The sequence below is a fragment of the Myotis brandtii genome, unplaced genomic scaffold, assembly GCF_000412655.1.
Source record: "Myotis brandtii unplaced genomic scaffold, ASM41265v1 scaffold627, whole genome shotgun sequence".
In the NCBI taxonomy this organism is placed as follows: Eukaryota; Metazoa; Chordata; class Mammalia; order Chiroptera; family Vespertilionidae; genus Myotis; species Myotis brandtii.
This window is the reverse complement of record NW_005370397.1, coordinates 282,880-305,475: the sequence shown is the minus strand read 5'-3', so window position 1 is coordinate 305,475 and position 22,596 is coordinate 282,880. Positions and strand designations below refer to the sequence as shown.

Sequence of the window (22,596 nt, the reverse complement as noted above, 5' to 3'; positions counted from 1 at the left end):
GCCTGCGCTTCTTCCCCGGCCGCACCTCGGACCTAAAATGGCGCAGCCGCCCTGTCCCTCCACCTCGGGGAGCGGAGTTCCGGGGAAACTACAGTTACCAGCATGCAGTGGGGTTCACCCGCTGCGTGCGTAACGCGGACGCGGAGTCTCAACAATTACGGCCCTTCGTCGAGGTGTTCTTTCCAGGCCTTGACTACAACTCCCAGCATGCTGCGCGGGTCCCGACCCTATCAGACTAGGTCTTCTCGGGAGAGTACAGTTCCCAGCATGCAGTGCTTGGGAATCTGCGAATGATCTTTTGCGGCCCGCCCTTGACTGCGGGGTGAGGTCCTCGATATGCGAACCGTATTCATTGGTTCTGCTGGTGCTGGTTTGTCGCGTTGAGCCTGGTGAAGATAACGTAATGTGGCAAAAGACCGCAGCAATGACCTTGTTTTCCAAATCCTTCTTTTTCTTTAGGGGGGGGGGGTGGGGAATAGAGGAAGGCGGGTTACTGGTGGTGGGTGGGGTGTAACATACATCCAGCTAATCCTCAATGTGGAATTTTACGTTTTATGAAATTGTCCTGACGAAATGAGACTTAGATTAGCCCAACCCTAGCACACAGTTGGTGCTTTTGCATGCATTTAACAACTATTTGTTGTGTCTGCCATGTGCCGGGCCGTGTTGTAGGCCCAAGGAAATACAGTAATAAACAGGAAGGAGGACAAACAAAATATTGGTGGTTTGTGCTTTGCAGAGAATTAGAATAGGATGAACTGATTGGCTGCAGCGTGAAGGTCTCTTGCCAAGGTGAATTTTTAGCTGAAATCTGAATGACAAAGCCGCCCTATAAATATCAAGGGACAAGTATCCCATTAATAGGAAACCACAAATCTAATTGATTCAACTAATTAGGAATTGGTTCCCTAAGTGCACGCTAAGAGGTAGTTTGGATATTGGGAGTAGTAGGGAACACAGAAAATTAGCATCGGAACATCTTGGAAGTAGAGTCTACAAGCCTTGGGTTGGGTGTTGAGTTTTTTAGGGAGGGAACATTCAAGGATAACTTCTAGATTTTCAACTTGGGAAATTGTGAGGATGGTGGTGCCATTTATAAGATGTGAAAATTGGGGAGAACAGGTTGGTATGAGGGAAGTCAAGAGTTATGGTTTGGTCATGTTAAGTTGGAGGTGCCATTTATTTATTTTTTTGTAATCCTCACCCAATGAAATTTTTCCACCGATTTTTAGAGAGAAAGTGGAAAAGAGAGGGAAAGACCGAGAGAAATATCGATGAGAGAGAAACACATCGATTGGTTGCCTCCTGCACACACCCTGACCAGGGCGGAGATCAGGGAAGAGCCTGCAACCAAGGAACGTGCTCTTGACCAGAATCGAAACTTTCAGTCCGCTCTATCCACTGAGCCAAACCGGCTAGGGCTGGAGGTGCCTTTAGACATCATTTACAGGTCAAGTAGAGGAGGAAGAGGAACCGTGTGGCTGGAGAACATGGTAACACAAAAGCCACAAGACTGTTAGATTTAGCAATATGAAGGTTACTGGTAGGCTTAACAGGATCAGTCTCCGGGGAGGAATGAGGTCCAAAGAACATCTAGAATGGTTTGAGGAGTGAATGTAAGGTGAAGAAATGGAGACTATAGCGGCTAGGGCACAAATGGGATCGGGCTGTGTGGTCAGTGGAGGACATTTTAAAGATGAGAATACTAAGGTATACTTGTATGTAAAGAGAGAAATTGGTGACAGTGTAGCGGTCAAGCAGAATGAAGTTAACTAGAAGAGGACGTTCTGCCAGGAAAAGGCGGGAGCCTGCAAGCGGGCCACGTCAGAACAAAGTCTTCCAAGCAAGACTTATTGTGAGGCAGAACAACTTTCCTTGAGGTGATAAATAGTCCATGAGGGCATGAAAAGTTCAAGGGAGGGTGCACTGCTGCAGGTGGAAAGGGTCTTTGTATAACATAGGAAATTAATAGTGTAATGTATAACTTAGCTCTGATGATCTCATAAGCATGCCTGTTAATCATTGTTACTTGCTGTACTCACTGAATAAAAGCCATGAGGGCTTTGGGGGCCTTTGCTACTTGCCTGACTAGCAATAGCCCTCTGCTTCTCTAAACTTCATCCTGCACGCCAAGCTTGTCTCAGCATCTCCGTTCACAAAGAACATGAACAGACAGCATATAAGGTAGATACAGGTGCATAGTGATGGCCTAGAAGCTATAGAGACAAATGGAAGCCGGTTAGAAATTGGGGGATGGGGAAATGAGGGTTTCTTTTCAGATTTGCTTTTTCTCAATGAATAAGAGACAAGATGATCATTGGAGAGTCAGAGAGGGGAGAGGTGAAGTGGAAGGAATTTGAAGAGAGAAGAAGGTATAAAATAGGGAAAACAAATATACTAGGAAAAGAGGGTTGAACTCCAGGCAGTGTTGAGTGGCAGTAAGTGCTCTATGCATGACTGTTAATTGACTGTCCTCAAAGTTGTGGACAAACTTTTTAAATTGTCGGCCAGCTGGGGAGAAAACATAGCTGGGATTCAGAGAATGATGGTGCTTTTTGTCTTAGATGTCTCCAGTTATGAAGTGACTTTTTTAGCTTGTTGGTATGGCAGTGAAATGTGGTTGATCTCTGACCAATCTTTGACTGCAGGGGTTGCAGTCACTGTCCAGGTAGGCACTGCAACTCTGTATCTGGAGTGGAAGTCACCTTGGCAGAGGTATGTAATTTTCCCTGGCTACGTTCAACATAGCTCACCTGTCAATCCTGTGTTTCATGTGTCTGCAGGAGAATTATTTCATGTTGGTGCTAAGGTAAAGATCATCCTTGTTGAAATTTGGGTAATCAGCTGCCCCATTACATATATATGTATTGATTATATGTATATAATCGGCTGCCTCCTGCATGCCCCGCTACTGGGGATTGAGCCCGCAACCAGGGCATGTGCTCCTGACTGGATTGGAACTGGGACCCTTCAGTCCGCTGGCTGACAATCTAGCCACTGAGCCAAATCGGACAGGGCCTGTTTCATTTTTAATTGGTACAATGGGAGCTGGGGCCGAAACCCTGGGAGCAGACCAGACAGGAATTTGGTTTGCTGTTGGTTATCTGTATGAGGATGTTTACCAGGGGAATTCCATAGGATCAGCAGGTAATGGAATGTTGTTGACCGTGTGAGTGTGAACTGTTTCTGATCTTCCTTTCACATGGGACAGTCTTGCTCATGATCATTTATCTAAAACACCTAAACAAAATAGGAGCAAATGAAACTCAATATATTAAAAAATAATATATCCAGACCAGTTTTTGAGATAGTTCATACCTAAGATGACTTAGCTCCAAGGAAACCAAGCTACCTTGGTACTCTGCTCAATGGCCATGAAGCACGGGCCAAATTCCTTTGTGGCAGACTTCCTGTGAAAACTATCTTCAGGGTCTAGCCAATGACTCTTGTATTGAACAACTTTTGCTAATAAATTCCGTGTCAAGAAGGAAATACCAGTTGTTTATTTTTTTTATTTCATTTCCCTTGCCTTTGGGATTCAAATTCACAAAACCACCACTGAAGATCAAGGTCTACAAGTTTAGTGCCCATGTTTTCTTCTCTGTATCTTACTGTTTCAGTCAAACATTTGTGGACAAAAAGGGGCCACATGCTAATTGACTAACATAGGGAAGGCCCTGCATGGTGGCTTTGCAAACTCAGAGACCTACAGTTACCACAAAGGATGGTCTGAAATGAAAACTTTTAAAATTGAAAAGCAGTCTAATGGTGGGTAGTCATGTCCTAGACAGGTATCTTCCCTGACAAAGATCAACTTTGACCTTGACTGAGCCTATTGTCTCTTGGCATCTATGATAACATACCTTTGGAATGTCAGGGTAACCTGTAACTTCCCTTTTTCCGGACCCCTCAGAGCACAACCAATGTGTCAGGGCAGCTTGATCCCCAGTGGGAGCTGTGCAGGAGGCAGCCAACTGATGACTTCCTTTCTCATCGAGGTTTCTATCTCTCTGTCCCTCTCCCTTCCTCTCTCTATGAAAATCAATAAAAATATGTTTTAAAAAGAGAAATGCAAACACATTAAGAATTAATTTTATAATATGAGATATATATGAAAATATTTGTGTTTTGGATAATTTAGGAACATTTTTCAGATCTTGAATTTGACGATACTTACTATAAACTTTTATTCTTAGTACTTCGTGGTCAAACACATGTTCTCAATATAAACACAATACATATTTGTACTTTGAGTATATTCCTACATATATATATATATATCCATAGTAAACAAACTTTCATTTTTTTCCTAATTTTCCTTTTGTTTTTCTTTCTCAAGTATGTAAATCATCATGTAATGGAAGTAGCTAAAAGTTAGAATACTGCAGAACAGTAGCATCAGGATAAAGAGGACAGAAAAAACCAGGTAGCCATTTGGACTGAAATAAAAAAAAAAAAAAAGTCATTAGAAATGATTGGTCACTTTGGTTAATTTAGTTAGTCAAACAATTTCTAAATTGCTAGCTACTATTCCACTGACAGAGAACAAAGGTGAATAAGACATCTTGTCCACCCTCGAAATGTTTACTTTTTAGTGGTTGAGGCTGACCAGGCAGGAAAATAGACAGTATGATCAATAGCATGAGAGGCTGCTGCAAAAAGGCGAAGCCTGTTTCCCAAAGTTACTTAGAAACAACACATGGCTCTTCTCATTTGCAGATTATTCGCACCATTAACCACCCATCAGTGCAACAAATTGAGGACTCAGTAATATTTAAAGTAGGGCTATAATTAATGATTTGTCTTGCATGTTGGTTTAACATTTTACAAAAAAACAAAACAAAAACAAAACCAGGCCCAGGACAGAGGAGCAAAGTTATTTGTGGTCCCAACTTTCATCTAAATATATAAAAACCTAATATGTAAAGTGTCCCCTCAGGAGTTCCACCAACTGGGAGTTCGATCACTCGCTGTGACGTGTGCTGACCACTAGGGGGTAGTGCGGAACAAAGGAAGGCCCTGGACAGCAGCCAGCAGCCAGGGAAGGGAGGCCCTGGCTGGCAGCTGGCAGCCGCTAGGGACCCTACCCGTGCACAAATTTCATGCCCTGGGCCTCTAGTATTAACATAAGACTTTTTATTCTGCTCTCCAAAGAAACTGGCATGGAGTCCAGGAAAATGCTTTTACAACCAGTTACCTGGGTGTATCTGGACAATGGCCATTGGTCCAGGGCTGATTCAGGGTCTGCGGGGGCACAGCCACCATCCCTTCTCAGTCCCACTGCCACTCTACCTGCTGCCCTCAAGGTGGAGTTGAAAGACATGTTTCATGGGAAGAAGGTAGCTGTAGAGGGAGATAGAATAAAAGGGGAACCCAGCCCGGCCGGCGTGGCTCAGTGGTTGGGCATGACCTATGAACCAGGAGGTCATGGTTCAATTCTTGGCCAGGGCACATGCCTGAGTTTCAGGCTGGATCCCTAGTGAGGGCATGAAGGAGACAGCTGATCAACAATTCTCTCTCATCATTGATCTCTCTCTCTCTCCCCCCTTCCCTCCTCTCTGAAATCAATTTTAAAAAATTAAAGAAAAAAATGTTTTAAAAGGAGGAACCTAGCTGCAGTAACTCTTCTCAGGAGTTCCCTCCTGCTGGGTCCCTGGTGTAACAGATACAATTTCTAGGACAGCATATAGGGCAGAGATATTAGGTCCCAGGAAAATGGGAGAGGGGCTTTTCCTTTTTAGCTACCACCTGTGTCTTTTACAACTTCTTTCTTTAAAGGCTGATTAGGCACAGTTATTACCTGGGAATCACTCCAGAGATCTGTATTGCAAAGAGAGCTCTTAGGTCACAGAAACTGCAAATTAGAAAAAGAATATTAACGATTAAATTAAGTACAATATATTAAGGCTCCCTCCACTATCTCTATGGTAATGATCAAATCATGTATCATCTTAGTTAATGTGTCACTTTCTTGACAAAGGAGAGAACAGATACATTTATATAACAGCAGTGATGATTTTTCTATATGTGTGACTTAGGCTGCTTGCTACAGAATTCCTCGAGCTGGTCGCTACAACCTCACCGACCTGCTAACAGTTTTATACCATTTTGATAGTGGTTCCCAAGACAAACGCAATAATGATATTAATAATAATTAACAATAATAAGTATTGACAAAAATAATGTTATTTTTTGACCATTAATACTTACTGCAAATAATACTAATTGAGTATTTGCTATGTACCAGGCAATGTACCAAATGCTCTACATGATTTATTTTGGCTAATCCTTATAGCAACCGTTCCTTTTAGATGAGGAAATGGAGACTCAGATAGGTGAAGCTATTTATAAATGTTTACACAGTTGTAAGTAGTAGAGCTTGGATTTGAATTCAAGGTTTTCTGATCAAAGTGCATGTGATGTTTACCTGATGTAGGCTAACTCCTCCAGGTAGCTGAGAATGTTAGGAGGTCGATATAGGAAACTGTGTTATTATTTCTGTAGTTACTGAGTCTCTCTTATAAGTTAGCATATTGCTTGAAATGAGACAGGATATAGCTAAATAAACATTAATAATATGATTTACCTATCTTCATGTCGCAGGAAGAGAGAAGAAGGAACTTTTTTATTGAGTGTTTGCCAAGTGCCCAGCAAAGTTAGGGATTTTAACCCAGGTACTTCATTTAATCCCCAGAATACTATAAAATAGGTTTTATTGACTCATTTTACAGACAAAGAAATAACCTCAAAGAGACAAAGCAATTTGCGTAAGACTGCATAGCTACTCGTGCAAAATTAAGACTCAAAGCGCCTTTGCTGGTTTGGCTCAGTGGATAGAGTGTCAGCCTGCAGACTGAAGAGTCCTGGGTTCAACTCCAATCAAGGGCACATGCCCGGGCTGTGGGCTTGATCTTCAGTGGGGGTGGGCAGGAGGCAGCCAATCAATGATTCTCTCTCATCAATGAAGTTTCTATCTCTCCCTCTCCCTTCCTCTCTGAAATCAATAAAAATATATTAAAAAATAAACATAAAAATATATTTTTAAAAAAGACTCAAAGCAAAGTAGACTTTCTAGCACAATGTCCTCAAGGTCCATCCATGATGTTGAAATGGAAAGATTTTCTTTTCTAATAGCTGAGTAATATTCCATTGTATATATGTACCACATCTCTCAGTGATCCATTCATCCTCGCTTGACACTTAGGTTGCTGTCAAGTCTTGCCTATTGTAAATAATGCTGCAATAAACATGGAGGTACAGGTATCTTTTGGAAATAGTGTTTTGTGGAACTCTTCTGTTAATGGTGACCCCAGACTCTATGACATTTTTTTTTCCGAATTCATTTATTAAGTCTAATAGTTTTTTGATGGAGTCTTTAGGGTTTTTTATGTATAATATCATGTCATCTGCAAATAAGGACAGTTTTACTTCTTCTTTTCCAATTTGGATGCCTTTTATTTCTTCTTCTTGTCTAATTGCAATGGCTAATACTTCCAGTACTATGTCGAACAGGAGTGGTGAGAGTGGGCATCCCTGTCTTGTTCCTGTTTTTAGGGGAAATGGTGTTAGTTTTTGTCCATTGAGTATGATGTTGGCTGTGGGTTTGTCATATATGGCTTTTATTATGTTGAGGTATGATCCTTCTACTCCCACCTTGCTGAGAGTTTTTATCAAAAATGGGTGTTGAATTTTGTCAAATGCTTTTTCTGCATCAATTGATATGACCATGTGGTTTTTTTCTTTCAATTTGTTTATGTGATGTATCACGTTGATTGATTTGCGGATATTGTACCATCCTTGCATCCCTGGAATAAATCCTACTTGGTCATGGTGTATGATCTTTCTGATGTACTGCTGGATCCGATTTGCTAAGATTTTGTTGAGGATTTTGGCATCTATGTTCATGAGGGATATTGGCCTGTAATTCTCTTTCATTGTGTTGTCTTTACCTGGTTTTGGTATTAGGGTGATGCTGGCTTCATAGAATGAGCTTGGAAGTGTTCCTTCCTCCTGAATTTTTTGTAGTAGTCTGAGGAGGATAGGTTTTAGTTCTTCCTTGAAAGTTTGGTAAAACTCCCCTGAGAAGCCATCTGGTCCTGGGCTTTTGTTTGCTGGAAGCTTTCTGATGACTGCTTCAATTTCTTCCATAGTTATTGGCCTGTTGAGATTTTTAGATTCTTCCTGATTAAGTTTTGGAATGTTGTATTTTTCTAGAAATATGTCCATTTCCTCCAGGTTGTCTAGTTTGTTGGAGTAGAGTTGTTCATAGTATTTTTTAACAATCATTTGTATTTCTGTGGGGTCTGTTGTTATTTCGCCTCTATCATTTCTGATTTGGTTTATTTGGGTCCTCTCTCTTTGCTTTTTGGTGAGCCTGGCTAGAGGTTTGTCGATCTTGTTTATCCTTTCAAAGAACCAGCTCTTGGTTTCATTGATTTTCTGTATTGTTTTTTTGGTCTCTATGTCATTTATTTCTGCTCTAATCTTTATTATCTCCTTCCTTCTGCTCACTCTGGGCTTTTCTTGTTGCTCTCTTTCTAATTCTTTGAGCTGTAGATTTAGATGATTTACTACCATTTTTTCTTGTTTGTTGAGGTAGGCCTGTAGAGCTATAAACTTCCCTCTCAGGACTGCTTTCATTGTGTCCCAAAGGTTTTGGATTGTTGTGTTTTCATTGTCATTAGTTTCCAGGATGTTTTTAATTTCTTCTTTGATCTCATTGGTAACCCAATCAATATTTAATAACATGCTATTCAGCTTCCAAGTGTTTGAGTATTTTGGGTTGTTTTTATTGTAGTTTATTTCTAACATTATGCCATCGTGGTCTGAGAAGAAGCTTTTTATGATTTCAATCTTCTTGAATTTGGGGAGACTTTGTGACCCAATATGTGGTCTATTTTTGAAGATGTCCCATGAGCACTTGAGAAGAACGTATATTTTGTTGCTTTGGGGTGAAGTGTTCTGAAGATGTCAATTAAGTCCATCTGATCTAGTGAGTCATTTAGGATTGCTGTTTCTTTGCTGATTTTTTGTCTAGCAGATTTATCCAGTGATGTCAGTGGTGTATTAAAGTCCCCTACTATGATTGTATTGTTGTCGATCTCTCCCCTGATGTCTTCCAGGAGTTTTCTTATGTATGTGGGTGCTCCTGCATTGGGTGCATATATGTTTATCAGGGTTATATCCTCTTGTTGTATTGATCCCTTTAGTATTATGAAGTGGCCTTCCTTATCTCTTGTTATGGCCTTCACTTTGAGGTCTATTTTGTCGGATATAAGTATTGCTACCCCAGCTTTTTTTTCATTTCCATTTGCCTGAAAGATATTTTTCCATCCCTTCACTTTCAGTCTGTGTGAGTCCCTTTTAATGAGGTGGGTCTCTTGTAGACAGCAAATGTATGGGTCATGTTTTTTTATCCATTCAGCCACTCGATGTCTTTTGATTGGACCATTTAGTCCATTTACGTTTAAAGTTATTATTGAAAGGTACTTGTTTGTAGCCATTTCTTTTTTTGTGTGGCTGTTTTCTTTCTGGGCTTTTTATTTCTTCTTTTTACACCAGTCCCTTTAGCATTTCTTGCATTGCTGGCTTGGTGGTGATGAACTCCCTTAGCCTTTTTTTGTCTGTGAAGCTTCTTATTTCCCCTTCAATTTTGAATGATAGCCTTGCTGGATAGAGTATTCTTGGATTCAGTCCTTTGCTTTGCATCACTTTGTAAATTTCTGTCCATTCTTTCCTGGCCTGATGTGTTTCTGTTGAGAAATCGTTTGATAATCTGATGGGGGATCCTTTGTAGGTAACTCTCTGTTTCTCTCTTGCAGCCTTTAAGATTCTCTCTTTGTCTTGTACATTTGCCATCGTTATTATGACGTGTCTTGGTGTGGGTCTTTTGGGGTTCATCTTGCCTGGGACTCTCTGTACTTGTGTAACTTTTTTCTTCCCCATATCTGGGAAGTTTTCTGTCATTATTTCTTCAAATAGATTTTCTAATCCTTGCTGCTCTTCTTGTCCCTCTTGCAGCCCTATTATGCGTATGTTACTTCGTTTCATGTTGTCCCGAAGCTCCCTTAGGCTCTCCTCCTGTTTTTTAATTTTTTTCTCCAGTTGCTGTTCAGATTGAGCTTGTTTCTCTGCCTTATCTTCTAACTCACTAATTCGGTCCTCTGCTTCTTTCAGCCTGCTGTTGAAACTTTCCATGGTGTTTTTGATTGTAGCTATATCACTTTTCATTTCTTCCTGATTCTTGCATAGGTTGTTGATTTTCTCATCCATCCGGTGAATGAATTGTACAACCATTATTCTGAATTCTTTTTCTGTCATGTTGCACGCTTCAACTTCATTAATTTCCTTTCTTGGTGATTCCTCATTGTCTTTCCTCTGGGTGTTGTGTCGTTTCTTCATTCTGCTTATCTCCCGATGGATCAAAGGTCGGGTTGCGTGGGCCTGGGCCGTGTGCAGTGGGAGCCTCCCACCACCTTAGTGTCACTGAAGAGCTCTGACACTAAGATGTGTGGTTGTTGTTGGTTGGTGGGAACCAGGCTCGCTCTGAGTCAGTGTTGCCAGCGCTCAATGTGGCCTCGTATGTGCCCTTAGAATTAGGGACCCTGCCTGCACCGTGCTGAAATAGAGACCCCCCTGGAGCGTGTTGAAAACCAGAGCCCCCTAGCATGCGCCAGGAGTCAGAGTTCCCCAAGAGTCCAGTATCAGAGTCTCTGTTGCTTTGCGCGACTTCGCCTTGAGAATCAGGGTCCCTGTGTGCCCTTGCACCAGGAATTGGATTCACTGGCTCTTAGTATGAATGCACAGGGAATCAGGATCTCAGGCGCAGGTGATAAGAAACACAGTCAAGTCACTGGTGCTTGGTGCTGCCTCCTGCCCCGAGAAAAGGGATCCTTGGGCCTGTGCTAGGCAGACAAATTCCCGTTCGCGCGATTGCTCCCAGCCCAGGGCTCCGAAGTGTGGTGGGCTGCTTGTGGGGCTACTGCTCCTAGGATCAGCTGCTGCTCGTCGGACAGGTGCAGGCTGTTGTGGCTCTGCTCCTGGGACCAGTGCGTGCTGCGTAGAGCTGCCACTCCTCGGATGTGGGCGGTATGCTCATGTGGTTGCTGTTCCTTGGACCGGGTGGGCTGCTGCTGCTCCTCGAATGGGGCCGGGCCGTTTGCAGAACTGCTGCTCCTCGGATGGGGGCGGGCTGCTCACACAGCTGCTGTTCCTCGGATTGGGCAGCCTGCTCGTGCAGCTGCTGCTGCTTGGGCGAGGGCAAGATGCTTGTGCAGCTGCTGCTCCTCGGACTAGTGCAGGGTGCGGGCTGTGCGCAGTTGCTGCTACTCGGATGGGGGCGGGCTGCGCAGGGCTGCCTCTCCTCAGACGTAGGAAGACTGCTCGTGCGGCTGCTGCTCCTTGGACAGGTCAGACTGCTCGTGTGGTTGCTGCTCTTTGTACGGGGAAGTGGGCTGCTCACACAGCTGCTGCTCCTTGGACAGGGGCAGGCCACATGAGGCTGCTGCTTTTAGGCTCGAGGCAGGCTGCTCACGGGGCTCACGTGTCTGTTGCTCACGTGGTTGAAAAAATAATGTGAACAGAAGTAGGAAATAAAGGAACAAACAAAAAAATGGAGAACAAAGAAAGAAGAAAAAAAAAGCAACAAACAAAAAAAAAGGGAAAACAAAGAAAAAAGCAAAAAAAAAAAAAAGCTAACAAAATAATAAAAAAATAAATTTGAAAAATTGAAATGTCATTCCTTTGGCTGGCTTAAGATCCCAGTTTTCTGGAATGTCTGTGTCTCTATGACATTTTTTATTCCTTCTGCTAAGTCAGAAAATTATTTTAATAGCTACAAAATATATATATATAATTTTTTTTTTTTACAGAATCAGTGTAGAATAGCTGTTGGTTTCTTCATAATTATCAGAATTATTTATACTTGAGGTCTTGGCTAAGTGGGGCTGAAATCAACTAAAGGTCTTGGATTGTTGGCTCAGAAATCATCCTAGGAAGCACGCCTTGTTGATATATGTCATGCTTAGCTTTTATGAAATGACCTGGTCCTTTTTATTAAAAACATCTTTTTATTCATTCTTTGGAGGCTTGAGTGACTGGCAGCATTCATCAAACACCTTCCAGCCCCTGACATTTACCACTTCTTCAGCATTCAGTTCTGACTGCATCCATTTCAACTTTGTCTGTTCTTTTCTAAGTTGCTTTAATAACATGAAATCATCCAGATTCTTTTCTCTCTCTTCTCGGAGGTGTTTTAATGCTGATGAAGTTTGAGCTGTACAATTTTTTATGACTCTGTCCCTACTGACATGAGCCTCATCAAACTCATAAAATTGTTTACAGGTTTGGCTGGCATAATTGTTTCCTGCAGAGAGAGCTGTTATAACCATAGTGTTTAATTCATGTCCTGTCCTGTCATCAGTTGCCCTCATCACCTTAGTAATTCCTGGAACTGGGCAAACTCCTCATGGTTCACATGCCACTGGGCACCACCATATTGGACCTACATCTTTCATTCTTCCTACTAGGAATTTCCTTCCCTCTTGACTTAGTGATATTGACATGTCTTCCTGTAACTTATTTATTGGACTTTGCAGAGTGAAGTAGAAATTTTATTCTATCTTGTCATTATTCCTTTAAACAAATTCCCTGTGGAATTGTTCTTCCCCACCCCTGGATAAAATACTGTGCGTAATATTTGTACCATTCTTTGTGCTCTTCACAGGCTAATATTTTGTTAGGAACTATACTTTCATCACAACACTCCTCTTGTAAAGATGCTAAGGAGGCATGGTTTGAAATTGACTTCAACATTATGCCTTACCTTAGTCTGCCTCCTTTGTTTTCTACCTTCCTCACTCAAGGTATTTTCCAACTTCCTTCATGATCCACAAGCCACAGGCATTTCATTATTAGCGTGGCTTCTGAAGGGTGTATTCTAGTCCTCTGGCAATGTAAATTCTACCAATGTTCCTTATTCTCCATGACGTTTTCTTCTGATTCTCAAAATAGCATTGATATTTCCCATCTTTGAATTATTATTCTGCTCATTAATAATACAAATTATTATATTTAAAAATATCTCAGTATTGCTCTGATTTAACCTCCCTTGGTTTGTCTGTGTCTTCCCCACTCCTTCTTCCCCAACCATTTAATTATAAGTGCCTTGAAGGCTGAGATTGTGCTTATGTTATATTTGCATGTGTCATAACCAAGGAACATAGTAATTGTGAATTGATTAATTAATGTTTAACATGAAATCTTATCTCCCACCTCCTTAATTGTGATTGCCACAAAAATTAGAAAGCAGATATGTAAATCATAACAAAAATTGAATATCTAGGTGACAGCAAATCAAATTAAATTAACACAGACAACAGCATGATGATTACCAGAGGAGAAGAGGTGGGAGAGGTAGAAGAGGGTCTGAGGGGAAAATGGTGGTGGAAGAAGACTTGATTTGGGAACACACAATATACTATATGGATGATGTATTAGGAATTGTACACCTGAAACCTATATAATTTTATTAACCGATGTCACCCCAATAAATTAAATTAAAAACTTAAATTTAAAAATAAAAATGTAATTTTGCAGAATTAATGCTAAAATGATTGTAATAAAACATTTATATTCACCTATAGTTTGGATCCAGGATCTTCACTCGAAACACATACATTCCAGTATGCGGAAGAGGCCAAACTAAATGGTTACGGTTAGACTTGTTGATAATCTCGTATGGTTGACTCAAGTCTCCTGGTTTTCCAATACCATAAGAAAAACAGTGCTTATAGTTCTGAATAGGAAACAAAGACAAAAACCCACTTGATCAAGCCATCGATAGCCTCTGAGAAAACAAATCTCCCCTAGCCTCAGGAATTACACCTTCTTTCTAGCCAAGGACTTCTTGGAATAGTATGTCAGCCCTGTCTAGAAACGTGAATCCTGTCTTGAGTTGTATGTGTGTAGCCAATAATTCAGTACCATTTCTCCCTTTCCTTCTCAAGCCCTAACATTAACTTGGAAGATCCTGTGAAAATGTCACTTTTACTTTAGAGTCCTTCAGTTTTTCTTCTGAGAATTTACATCTCTAGAGTTACCTCCGAGATCTTTTATGCAGGCTATTCATCCCTGTAGAGTCAGGACTATGCAGCAATCAGCGTGGCTCCAGGAACTGGAATGCTATTTCATTCCAAACATATGTTTCAGGGAAAGAGCGCCACTGGTGGCCATGTTCAGATAATATACCCTCGGGAAGGGTAGCTTTGCTTACCCAGACATAACTAGTCTTTGCAGGTACCTGCGTTCCATTATACTCAGACTCCAGACTGTATGCACCCTTCCGGTGCAGAGCTTTGTGTCTCCATACAGTAGGAGTGAGTATTTAGGGCCTGGTGTGGGCACTCCAAACCTTTCTTCAATGTAAGCCACTATTTCACTGGTTCTAAAACAGCCGTGGGCAAACTACGGCCCGCGGGCCGGATCCGGTCCGTTTGAAATGAATAAAACTAAAAAAAAAAAAAGACCGTACCCTTTTATGTAATGATGTTTACTTTGAATTTATATTAGTTCACATAAACACTCCATCCATGCTTTTGTTCCGGCCCTCCGGTCCAGTTTAAGAACCCATTGTGGCCCTCGAGTCAAAAAGTTTGCCCACCCCTGTTCTAAAATGTGGTCCCTAGATCAGCAGTAGCAGCATCACCTGTGAACTTGTTAGAACTGCAGATTTTGAGGTCCCTCCCCAGATCTGTTGAACCAGCAACTTTGGAGGTATGGCCCAGAGACCTGTTCTAGCAGTGGTCGGCAAACTCATTAGTCAACAGAGTCAAATGTCAACAGTACAATGATTGAAATTTCTTTTGAGAGCCAAATTTTTTAAACTTAAACTATATAGGTAGGTACATTGTTATTAACTTAATTAGGGTACTCCTAAGCTGGCCTTTGCTAATAAACGTCCTCAATCTAATTGAGGTACGTTCGCTGAGGTCGATCCCTTCCAACTCTCCCATCCACACTCGTCTTGTATACTTGTTTCGTCTATCTCCTCTCTGAAAACTGACTTCTGCGCATGGGCCACGAAGTTTCAATCGCACTGTATGTGTGCGCCCACACGTGGTATTTTGTGGAAGAACCACACTCAAGGGGCCAAAGAGCCGCATGTGGCTTGCGAGCCACGGTTTGCTGACCACTGCCCTAGGTGATTCTGATGTGCATTAACATCTGAGAAACACTGCACTGTAGCATACTGACTGGGGAACGCTCCAGGACTTTAGTTAACAAGTGGCCCATTGCTTCAAGTAATGTGTTGTTTTGGCTAAATCCTAGAACATTTGGGTGCCTTCTGTGAGATTTTGGCAAATAGAGTGTCACACAACCCAGACCCTTCAACAAAAGTCATAGGGCAAGTTTCTTTTTTAACTGACTCCATGACGAGTTTAATTCCTTATGCTTTTTAAAAATATATATTTTATTGATTTTTTTACAGAGAGGAAGGGAGAGGGATAGAGAGTTAGAAACATCGATGAGAGAGAAACATTGATCAGCTGCCTCCTGCACACCCCCTACTGGAATCGAACCTGGGACCCTTCAGTCTGCAGGCCGACTCTCTATCCACTGAGCCAAACCAGTCAGGGCTTCCTTATGCTTTCTTAATAGTGGAATTAATACTCTATAAGAAGGTAGATGGCTATACTCTATTAATTAGTTCCACAGATATTTATTGAGCACTCATAATGGGTAGATGGTGGGGATACAGCAGTGAACAAAACACACACAATTTTGTTCGCTTATGCAGCTTGCATTTCAGTTGGGGAGCCAGACAATAAATGGGATAAATAAGCAGACTACATACCCAATGTGTCAGTGAGTGACAAATGCTAATGACATTAAAGAAAACTGGGAAGGAAGATATGGACTGTCATGGGGTGATGGTTAACTTTTTCTAGAGAGTGGACAAGGAAGTCTTCATTGACTAGTCGATTTCTTTTAAAATGTATTTTTATTGATTACAGAGAGGAAGGGAGAGGGAGAGAAAGATAAAAACATCAATGATGAGCCCAAACTGGCTTGGCTCAGTGGATAGAGCATCCGCCTGAGGACTGAAGGTCCCGGGTTCGATTTCGGTCAAGGACACATGCCGGGGTTTTGGACTCCACCCCCAGTGTGGGGTATGCAGGAGGCAGCTGATCAATGATTCTCTCTCAACATTGACGTTTCTCTCTCTCTCTCTCTCTCTCTCTCTCTCTCTCTCCCCCTTCCTCTCTGAAATCAATAAACATATATCAACAACAACAACAACAACAAAATCCCAAAACATCAATGATGAGAGAGAATCATTGATCGGCTGTCTCCTGAACACTGGGATGGAGCCCGGAACCTGGGCCCATGCCCTGACATAATCAAACTGTGACCTCCTGGCTCACAGATCGATGCTCAGCCACTGAAACACACTGGCTGGGCTTGACTAGTTGATTTTATATATATATATATATGGTTTTTTTCTTTTTGACTAGTTGATTTTTAAGTAAAGACCTGGAGGAGGAAGCTGGCTAGTCATAGGGGAGGGGCATAGCAAATGATGAAGGCTTTGCTGTAACTGAGATGGGAACCATTTCATGGTTTTGAGCAGAAGAGTGACATGTTCTCGTTTATGTTTTGGAAGGAACACTAGCTGCTGTGTTGTGACTAGATTCGTGGTGGGCAAGGCTGAGGCACGGAGACCAGCAGGGACGCTGCTGTTCTAACCCAGATGGTTGGTGATGGAGGGGCAGGGTGGTGGCAGTTGGGGTGGTGAGGAATGACCAATTCAGAATATACTTTGAAGGAAGAGCCAACAGATTTCCTGGAAGACCAAATGTGGGCGTGAGATGGCGCTCAGAGGCTTCTTTCCTGATGAAGCTGCAAGGATGGGATTCCCACTCACCGCGGCGGGAAGGACGCTGGGCTATGTTTGTAGGGTGGATAGTAGGAGCTCAGTTGGGACATGTTAAGTTTGAGATGTTAATGGAAGCACCATAAATTTTCTTTAACACGGGGTTATTTGTCTCATCTTAGTAAAAAAATAAGACCCTCTCTTCGCCTCTTGCTCTCTAGCTACTACACTATGTCATTCTCCCCTTTGCCCCAAAACTCCTCACAGGAGATGGCTATTCTTGCTGCTTTGAATTCATTGTTTCCATGTTAATTAAACCCACTTCAGTAAGTTTTTGTCTCTCACGCTGCACCTAAATGGATCCTTCAAGGTTACTAGTTATCTCCATGCTGCTAATGTACATGATCAGTTTTCAATGCTCACCATAGTTGACCTGTCTTAGTGTGGACTTGACACAGTTGATCCCTCCCTCCATGTAAGACTTGCTTTACATGTTGTCTGTCTGGAAAACCACGCTCACCTGGCTTTCCTCCTGCTTCTTGGATTTTTCCTCTCTCATCTCCTTTGACCTCCTCATTCCCCCAGTCTCTAAATAGTTGAATGACCCAACATTTAGTTCTCTTCTTTTTGCCTCTAGATCAGGGTTTCCTACACTTATTTTGTGTGTGTACGAGTTTTTTATGTGGGTCCTTTTGTCAGTTTGATAAAACCTATGGATTACCAAGGATACCTTCTTAGAATAATGTTTTTAAAGACACAATATAAAATTGTGTCTACAAGGGAAACTTGTTATAAAGAATTATTGCCGACAAAATGTTAAAAACAATAAGGTACTATATTATAATTTAAAAGATGTGCTTCTTTAAATACGGGATCTAATGCCAGATTTAACAAGCACCATAATGACTTTGGTGTAGTTGGAAGCAAGTTCATTAGGTAAGAAGGAGGATAGGTGAAGAGGTGTTGGAGGTTTTAGGAGAGAGGAGAGAGTATACACTAGCTACTTATGAGACGGGGAGAGCGAACAAACTAGAGAAACAGTTATATTTTTGGGCAGTGTGATGGGACCTTTTCAGTCATGACATGAAAATGAAACAAGTCAGCATGAGTATGTTGTTCTCTGACCACAGTCAGCTGCTAAGGTGGATAGTTGAATTTAACCAGGGTTGTGATTTAGTCACAAATATGAAGAAGTAAGAGGGGGCAAAGGAATTGAGGGTACCTATTAATAGAGTGATATAATTATTGGCCATGGAATTTAAGCTGGATAAAGAGGGGAAGATAACCTGGGAGTGTGGTGAGGGTGGTAAGATCACTAGATTGAAGGTTAGGCTGGGGTTGAAGGATGGTTTAAAGTGTTGTTAGAGCCAAGCTTCTAGAGCAAGCATGTCAAACTCAAAGGCTAACACGGGCCAAATAAACAAGGTTTAAGTGTCTGTGGGCTGTAAAAAAACCCAAAGCTTCCATTTCCATAGAAACGTAGGTTTATTTCGGTGGAGACATGCTGAGTACAAAGGGCCGAAATACATGAGTCATCGTTAACATAAAATAATAGAATATTTTAATAAAAATTAATATTTTTTCTTGAACATTAACTTACCAGACACTGAATAACTGCACAAAATAATAAGCGTAACGCAAATAAACCTATTTTTCTTGTTCTCTGAAAGTGAAATATTTCCTCTTGCTCACACCAAACAAGTCAGTCAGTACAAGACTAATGACGTGGCCATCGGCTGCTAAAATATTCGCTGCTAATATTATTGGAGAGAAATGGTGCGCCTGCGCATAAGGCGGGTAAGGGAAATGAAGGCAGCACGATTATAGCAATCAGTCATTAGTGAACATTGTAGCTCGTTATTAATAATGATGTATAACAGGATATTGTAAAAATTAAGTTATGAAATTTTTAAAAAACGTTTCTTACATACCATTATATTGGCTGGGCCACAAACATATTCATTGTGGGCTGCATGCGGCCCGTGGGCCGTGAGTTTGACATGTTTGGTCTAGAGTTATGTTGCTGGAAAGTGAGGGAATAGTGGATGGAGAGTGGAATGTTTGGAATACAGAGGACAATACACATCATTTGTATATATCTTTGTCTTGACATGCATAGATTTGAGGCAGAAGCAAAGTAACATTGTGATTTTAGGATGAACATTTTATAGGCTGAGGTACCTTCTCTGTCACTTTTTATTCATAAGATATGATCTGATTCTCCAAATAACATACATTAATTTCAATTTAAGAAAATTCAATTGCAAAAAATTAAAAACAGTCTAGGGTTGATAATTGGCAGTAAGAAATGTTCTTCTGCCCGGCTGGTGTGTCTCAGTGTTTGAGGGTCGAACTATGAACCAGGTGGTCAAGGTTCAATTCCCAGCCAGGGCACATGCCTGGTGGGCTGGATCCCCAGTGTGGGGCGTGCAGGAGGCAGCCAATCAGTGATTCTCTCTCATCATTGATGTTTCTATCTCTCTCTCCCTCTCCCTCCCTCTCTCTGAAAGAAATAAAATGATATAAAAATAAATAAATAAAGCAGTTTGCAAAGTAAAATTTTACTTACCTCAGGTCCCCAAACGTCTTCTAATGAGCGGTTCTTGTTAAGCGTGATCATTTTATCCCACGTCTGGGCCTCATTTAAACAACCACTCTGTCAAGATATATATACATTTAATTATTTAAATGTTTGCTGATACACAGAGAAACAATAGACTTCTGTATATTGACCTTGTACGGAGAGAACTTCTTCAATTCATTTAATTTGAGCTGTTTCACATGAACAGTTATGTTACCTGTGAATATGACAGTTTCAGTTTTTCCTTTCCAATTCTTTCACTTTTTATGTAGTTTCATTGTTTATATATAGTTTGCTGCTTTACAAAGATCAGGAACAATATTGTGCTGAAGTAGTGGTAATTGGCACTCTTATTTCATTCCTGATTTCAGGTTTTCAAATTTTCACCTTAAGTATAATGTTTTCTATCGGGTTTTTAAATCTATATTTTATTAGATTAAGGAAGTTACCATCCATTTATAATTTTCTAAGATTTATTTTTAAAATAATGTTAGCCCTAGCTGGTTTGGCTCAGTGGCTAGAGGGTCTGCGGACTGAAGGTCACGGGTTCTATTCCCAGTCAGGGCACATGACCAGGTTGCCAGCTCGATCCCAGTGTGGGGCATGCAGGAGTCAGCTGATCAGTGATTCTCTCTCATCATTGATGTTCCTATCTCTCTCTCCTTCTCCCTTCCTCTCTGAAAAGCAATAAAAAAATAAAATAGGTAAATAAAAATAATGTTATATATGGATGATAATTTTGTAGTCAAATAACATTTCATCAACTATTATGATTTTCTTTATTCTGTAATATAGTGGATTACTTTGATTTTCAACTCTTCTATGTAAAATGAACAAAACTTGGTCTGTTTATTGATTTTTCTTTTTTCTTTTTTAGAGAGAAAGAGCGAAACATCAATTAGCTGCTTCCTGCACGACCCCTACTGGGGATTAAATCGAAACCTAGGCATGTGCCTTGACCGGGAATTAAACTGGCAACCTTTTGATGCATGGGATGATGCCCAACCAATTGAGCCACACCAGCCAGGCAGGATATAATATTGTTAATATATTGATGAGTTTTGTTACTAGTTTGTTTTGGTGTTTTGTATCATTGGTCATGAGTGAGATTGTCTCATAATTCTGTTTTGTTTTAAGGTTCTCTTGGATTCACAAAGTAAGTTGGATTAGAGATTTCTATTTTTTTTCTTGGAATACAAGAAGCTTTGTTAAATCATGTTTATCAAGGCATTTGTCCATTTTATCCATTTGTTCCTTGTCAAATTGGTTGAGATAAATTTATTTATAACAACCTCTATTGTTTGGGTTGTAAAATGGTGATATTCTAATTCTGTCTTTTTTTCATGTGTGAACTGTAATAAACTTAGAAGAGAAGAGATGCTTCCCCTCATCTACTCTTTGGTGACCCACTGGTACAGTGTATTTGAGGAGGGTAGGATGATTATTTGTTTCTTTCTCTGTATTTGCCAGTTTTCAAAATAAGAAATTGGTTTGCTATCATTCTCCAAAGGTGAACTTAAAAAAACCATTATGAGCGCATAGATTTAACATATTTAATGGGTTTGACCCATTACAATAACAATCCCAATGAAGCCCAACTTGTCCCAGCTTTGGCCTGTAGGACCTCTTCATGTTGACTTCTGGTTACTGTTGGCAGACCCTAGCAGGCTTGGATACTTCTTGCTATTGGGTGTGCCAAACTACTGCAAGTTCATCGGGTACATTTCCTCTTTCTGGTTGGAATCAGTCATTCATCTAAGAATCTCCAAGTACTTTTAGTGGGAAATGCCATTTCAAGACAACAATCTGGATACTGAGGATACTTACTGCTACTGATTAGTTATATTTCCAGGGATCTTAAAAGACAGAGTAAGAATAATTTATCTATTTCTCTCTATAAAAATATGATATTCATATGTTTATATCCAGGTCAATATCTAATACCTCGTGGGTTTATATTGAGTTTTATACAAATTCAGGATTTTTGTCTAACTTCTTCTAGCCTACATAAGGACCCCTTGCTCAAATTAGATAGGAAAAGAAAAAAAAAGGGAGAGGTAGAAAGGGAGAAAGCATAGGGTTCAGTATAATGGATTTCTAGACTGTGTGAGAAAAAGCAAAAGTCAGAGAAGTTGTGGGAGTAACCATGAGAGAACTGGGCGGTTGAGATCAGAGACTGAAATGTGTGAGACTAAATTTGATTCCGGGAGGGGGAGTGATATTATTAGTTGAGATCATTTCTGCTCTGCTGCAGTAATAACCCCCAACTCTCAGGTTTACACATTAAAAAGTTGATTCTTGACCACACAGAATTCAATGCAGATGTCCCTGGTTAGATGGTTCTTTTGGATCACAAAGAAGTGACTCAGGCACTCAGGAACTGAGGGGGGGGTCTTTTCTGTCTGGTGGCTCCTCGAAAGCCCCCTCACTAGATCCTTTCACCCAGCCCTCAGATACTCCATCTTTCATGGTTGCTGCAATCTATTGCATGTGAAGGAAGACAGGAAGCATGGAGGTTCACCTGGTGCCTCCTTAAGCACTGGATCCTGAGAATGAGACGCATCACCTCTGCTCCTAGTCCGGTGGTGAGGCCCAGTGGCAGGGCCCCAGCGCCACACACAGGGGGCTGGAAATGCAGTCCCTGCTCAGAGAGCTTCTTCCTCCAAAGACCCTGCCTGGTGGCTGGAGGCACTCAGGAGCTCACTGCCACTGTCCTCAGGGCAGGAGGAGGAAGCACTGAGTCTGAGCATCTGACAGTCACAAGTAGGGATGGGTTAGATGACAGCGGCTGACAAATCACATTTTACTTAGGGTGAGGAGACCATCTGGGAATCATAGTGTGGATTAGGGAGAACATCCATTCCACAGCTCAGCCGTGAGAGAAAACTAGGATTTGGTAGGAAAATTATATCCTCTGATGATCGCACAGTGAAGGCCTTCAGAGCCTTGAAGCCTAAGGTCCCCTGGGAAGTTCGAGAAGCTGGAGGGTAATGGGAGTGTGGCCCAAGGATAGAAGGTAGAATAGTTTCGGGATGGGACTGGGCTGGGAAAGTAGAGCAGAAGGACTTGCATGTTGAGTGGCCAACAAGCGCAGGAGGAATGTGTGGTGTGAGGCTTTATGTTTGGTGCCTAATTAAAGGGC

The 22,596-nt window shown here is 41.3% G+C and overlaps 2 protein-coding genes across 3 annotated transcripts in view; both read right to left on the bottom strand.

Annotated features, from left to right (window-relative positions):
* Positions 1-4,112: 4,112 nt before the first annotated feature.
* The window catches only part of LOC102245965 (chromosome unknown open reading frame, human C1orf101), an 86,716-nt gene continuing 68,232 nt past the window's right edge, over positions 4,113-22,596 (bottom strand). For both annotated transcript variants that reach the window (XM_014528249.1, XM_005880146.2), the window contains 4 exons: positions 19,443-19,529; positions 13,638-13,795; positions 5,801-5,854; positions 4,113-4,439 (listed from right to left, as the gene is read on the bottom strand). In XM_014528249.1, coding sequence (XP_014383735.1) covers positions 4,310-4,439; positions 5,801-5,854; positions 13,638-13,795; positions 19,443-19,529 — 429 coding nt within the window. In that variant the 3' untranslated portion in view covers positions 4,113-4,309. The remainder of the gene's footprint in view (positions 4,440-5,800; positions 5,855-13,637; positions 13,796-19,442; positions 19,530-22,596) is intronic.
* LOC102245072 (coiled-coil domain-containing protein 58-like) lies at positions 11,803-12,469 on the bottom strand. Its single transcript, XM_014528251.1, has one exon. It carries the CDS (start codon positions 12,429-12,431, stop codon positions 12,069-12,071), a length of 363 nt encoding a protein of 120 aa, XP_014383737.1. The 5' UTR covers positions 12,432-12,469; the 3' UTR covers positions 11,803-12,068.

Coding starts and splice junctions, on each gene's coding strand:
- LOC102245072 (XM_014528251.1), bottom strand. CDS start 12,431: ATGAGGGCAACTGATGACAGGACAGGACATGAATTAAACACTATGGTT.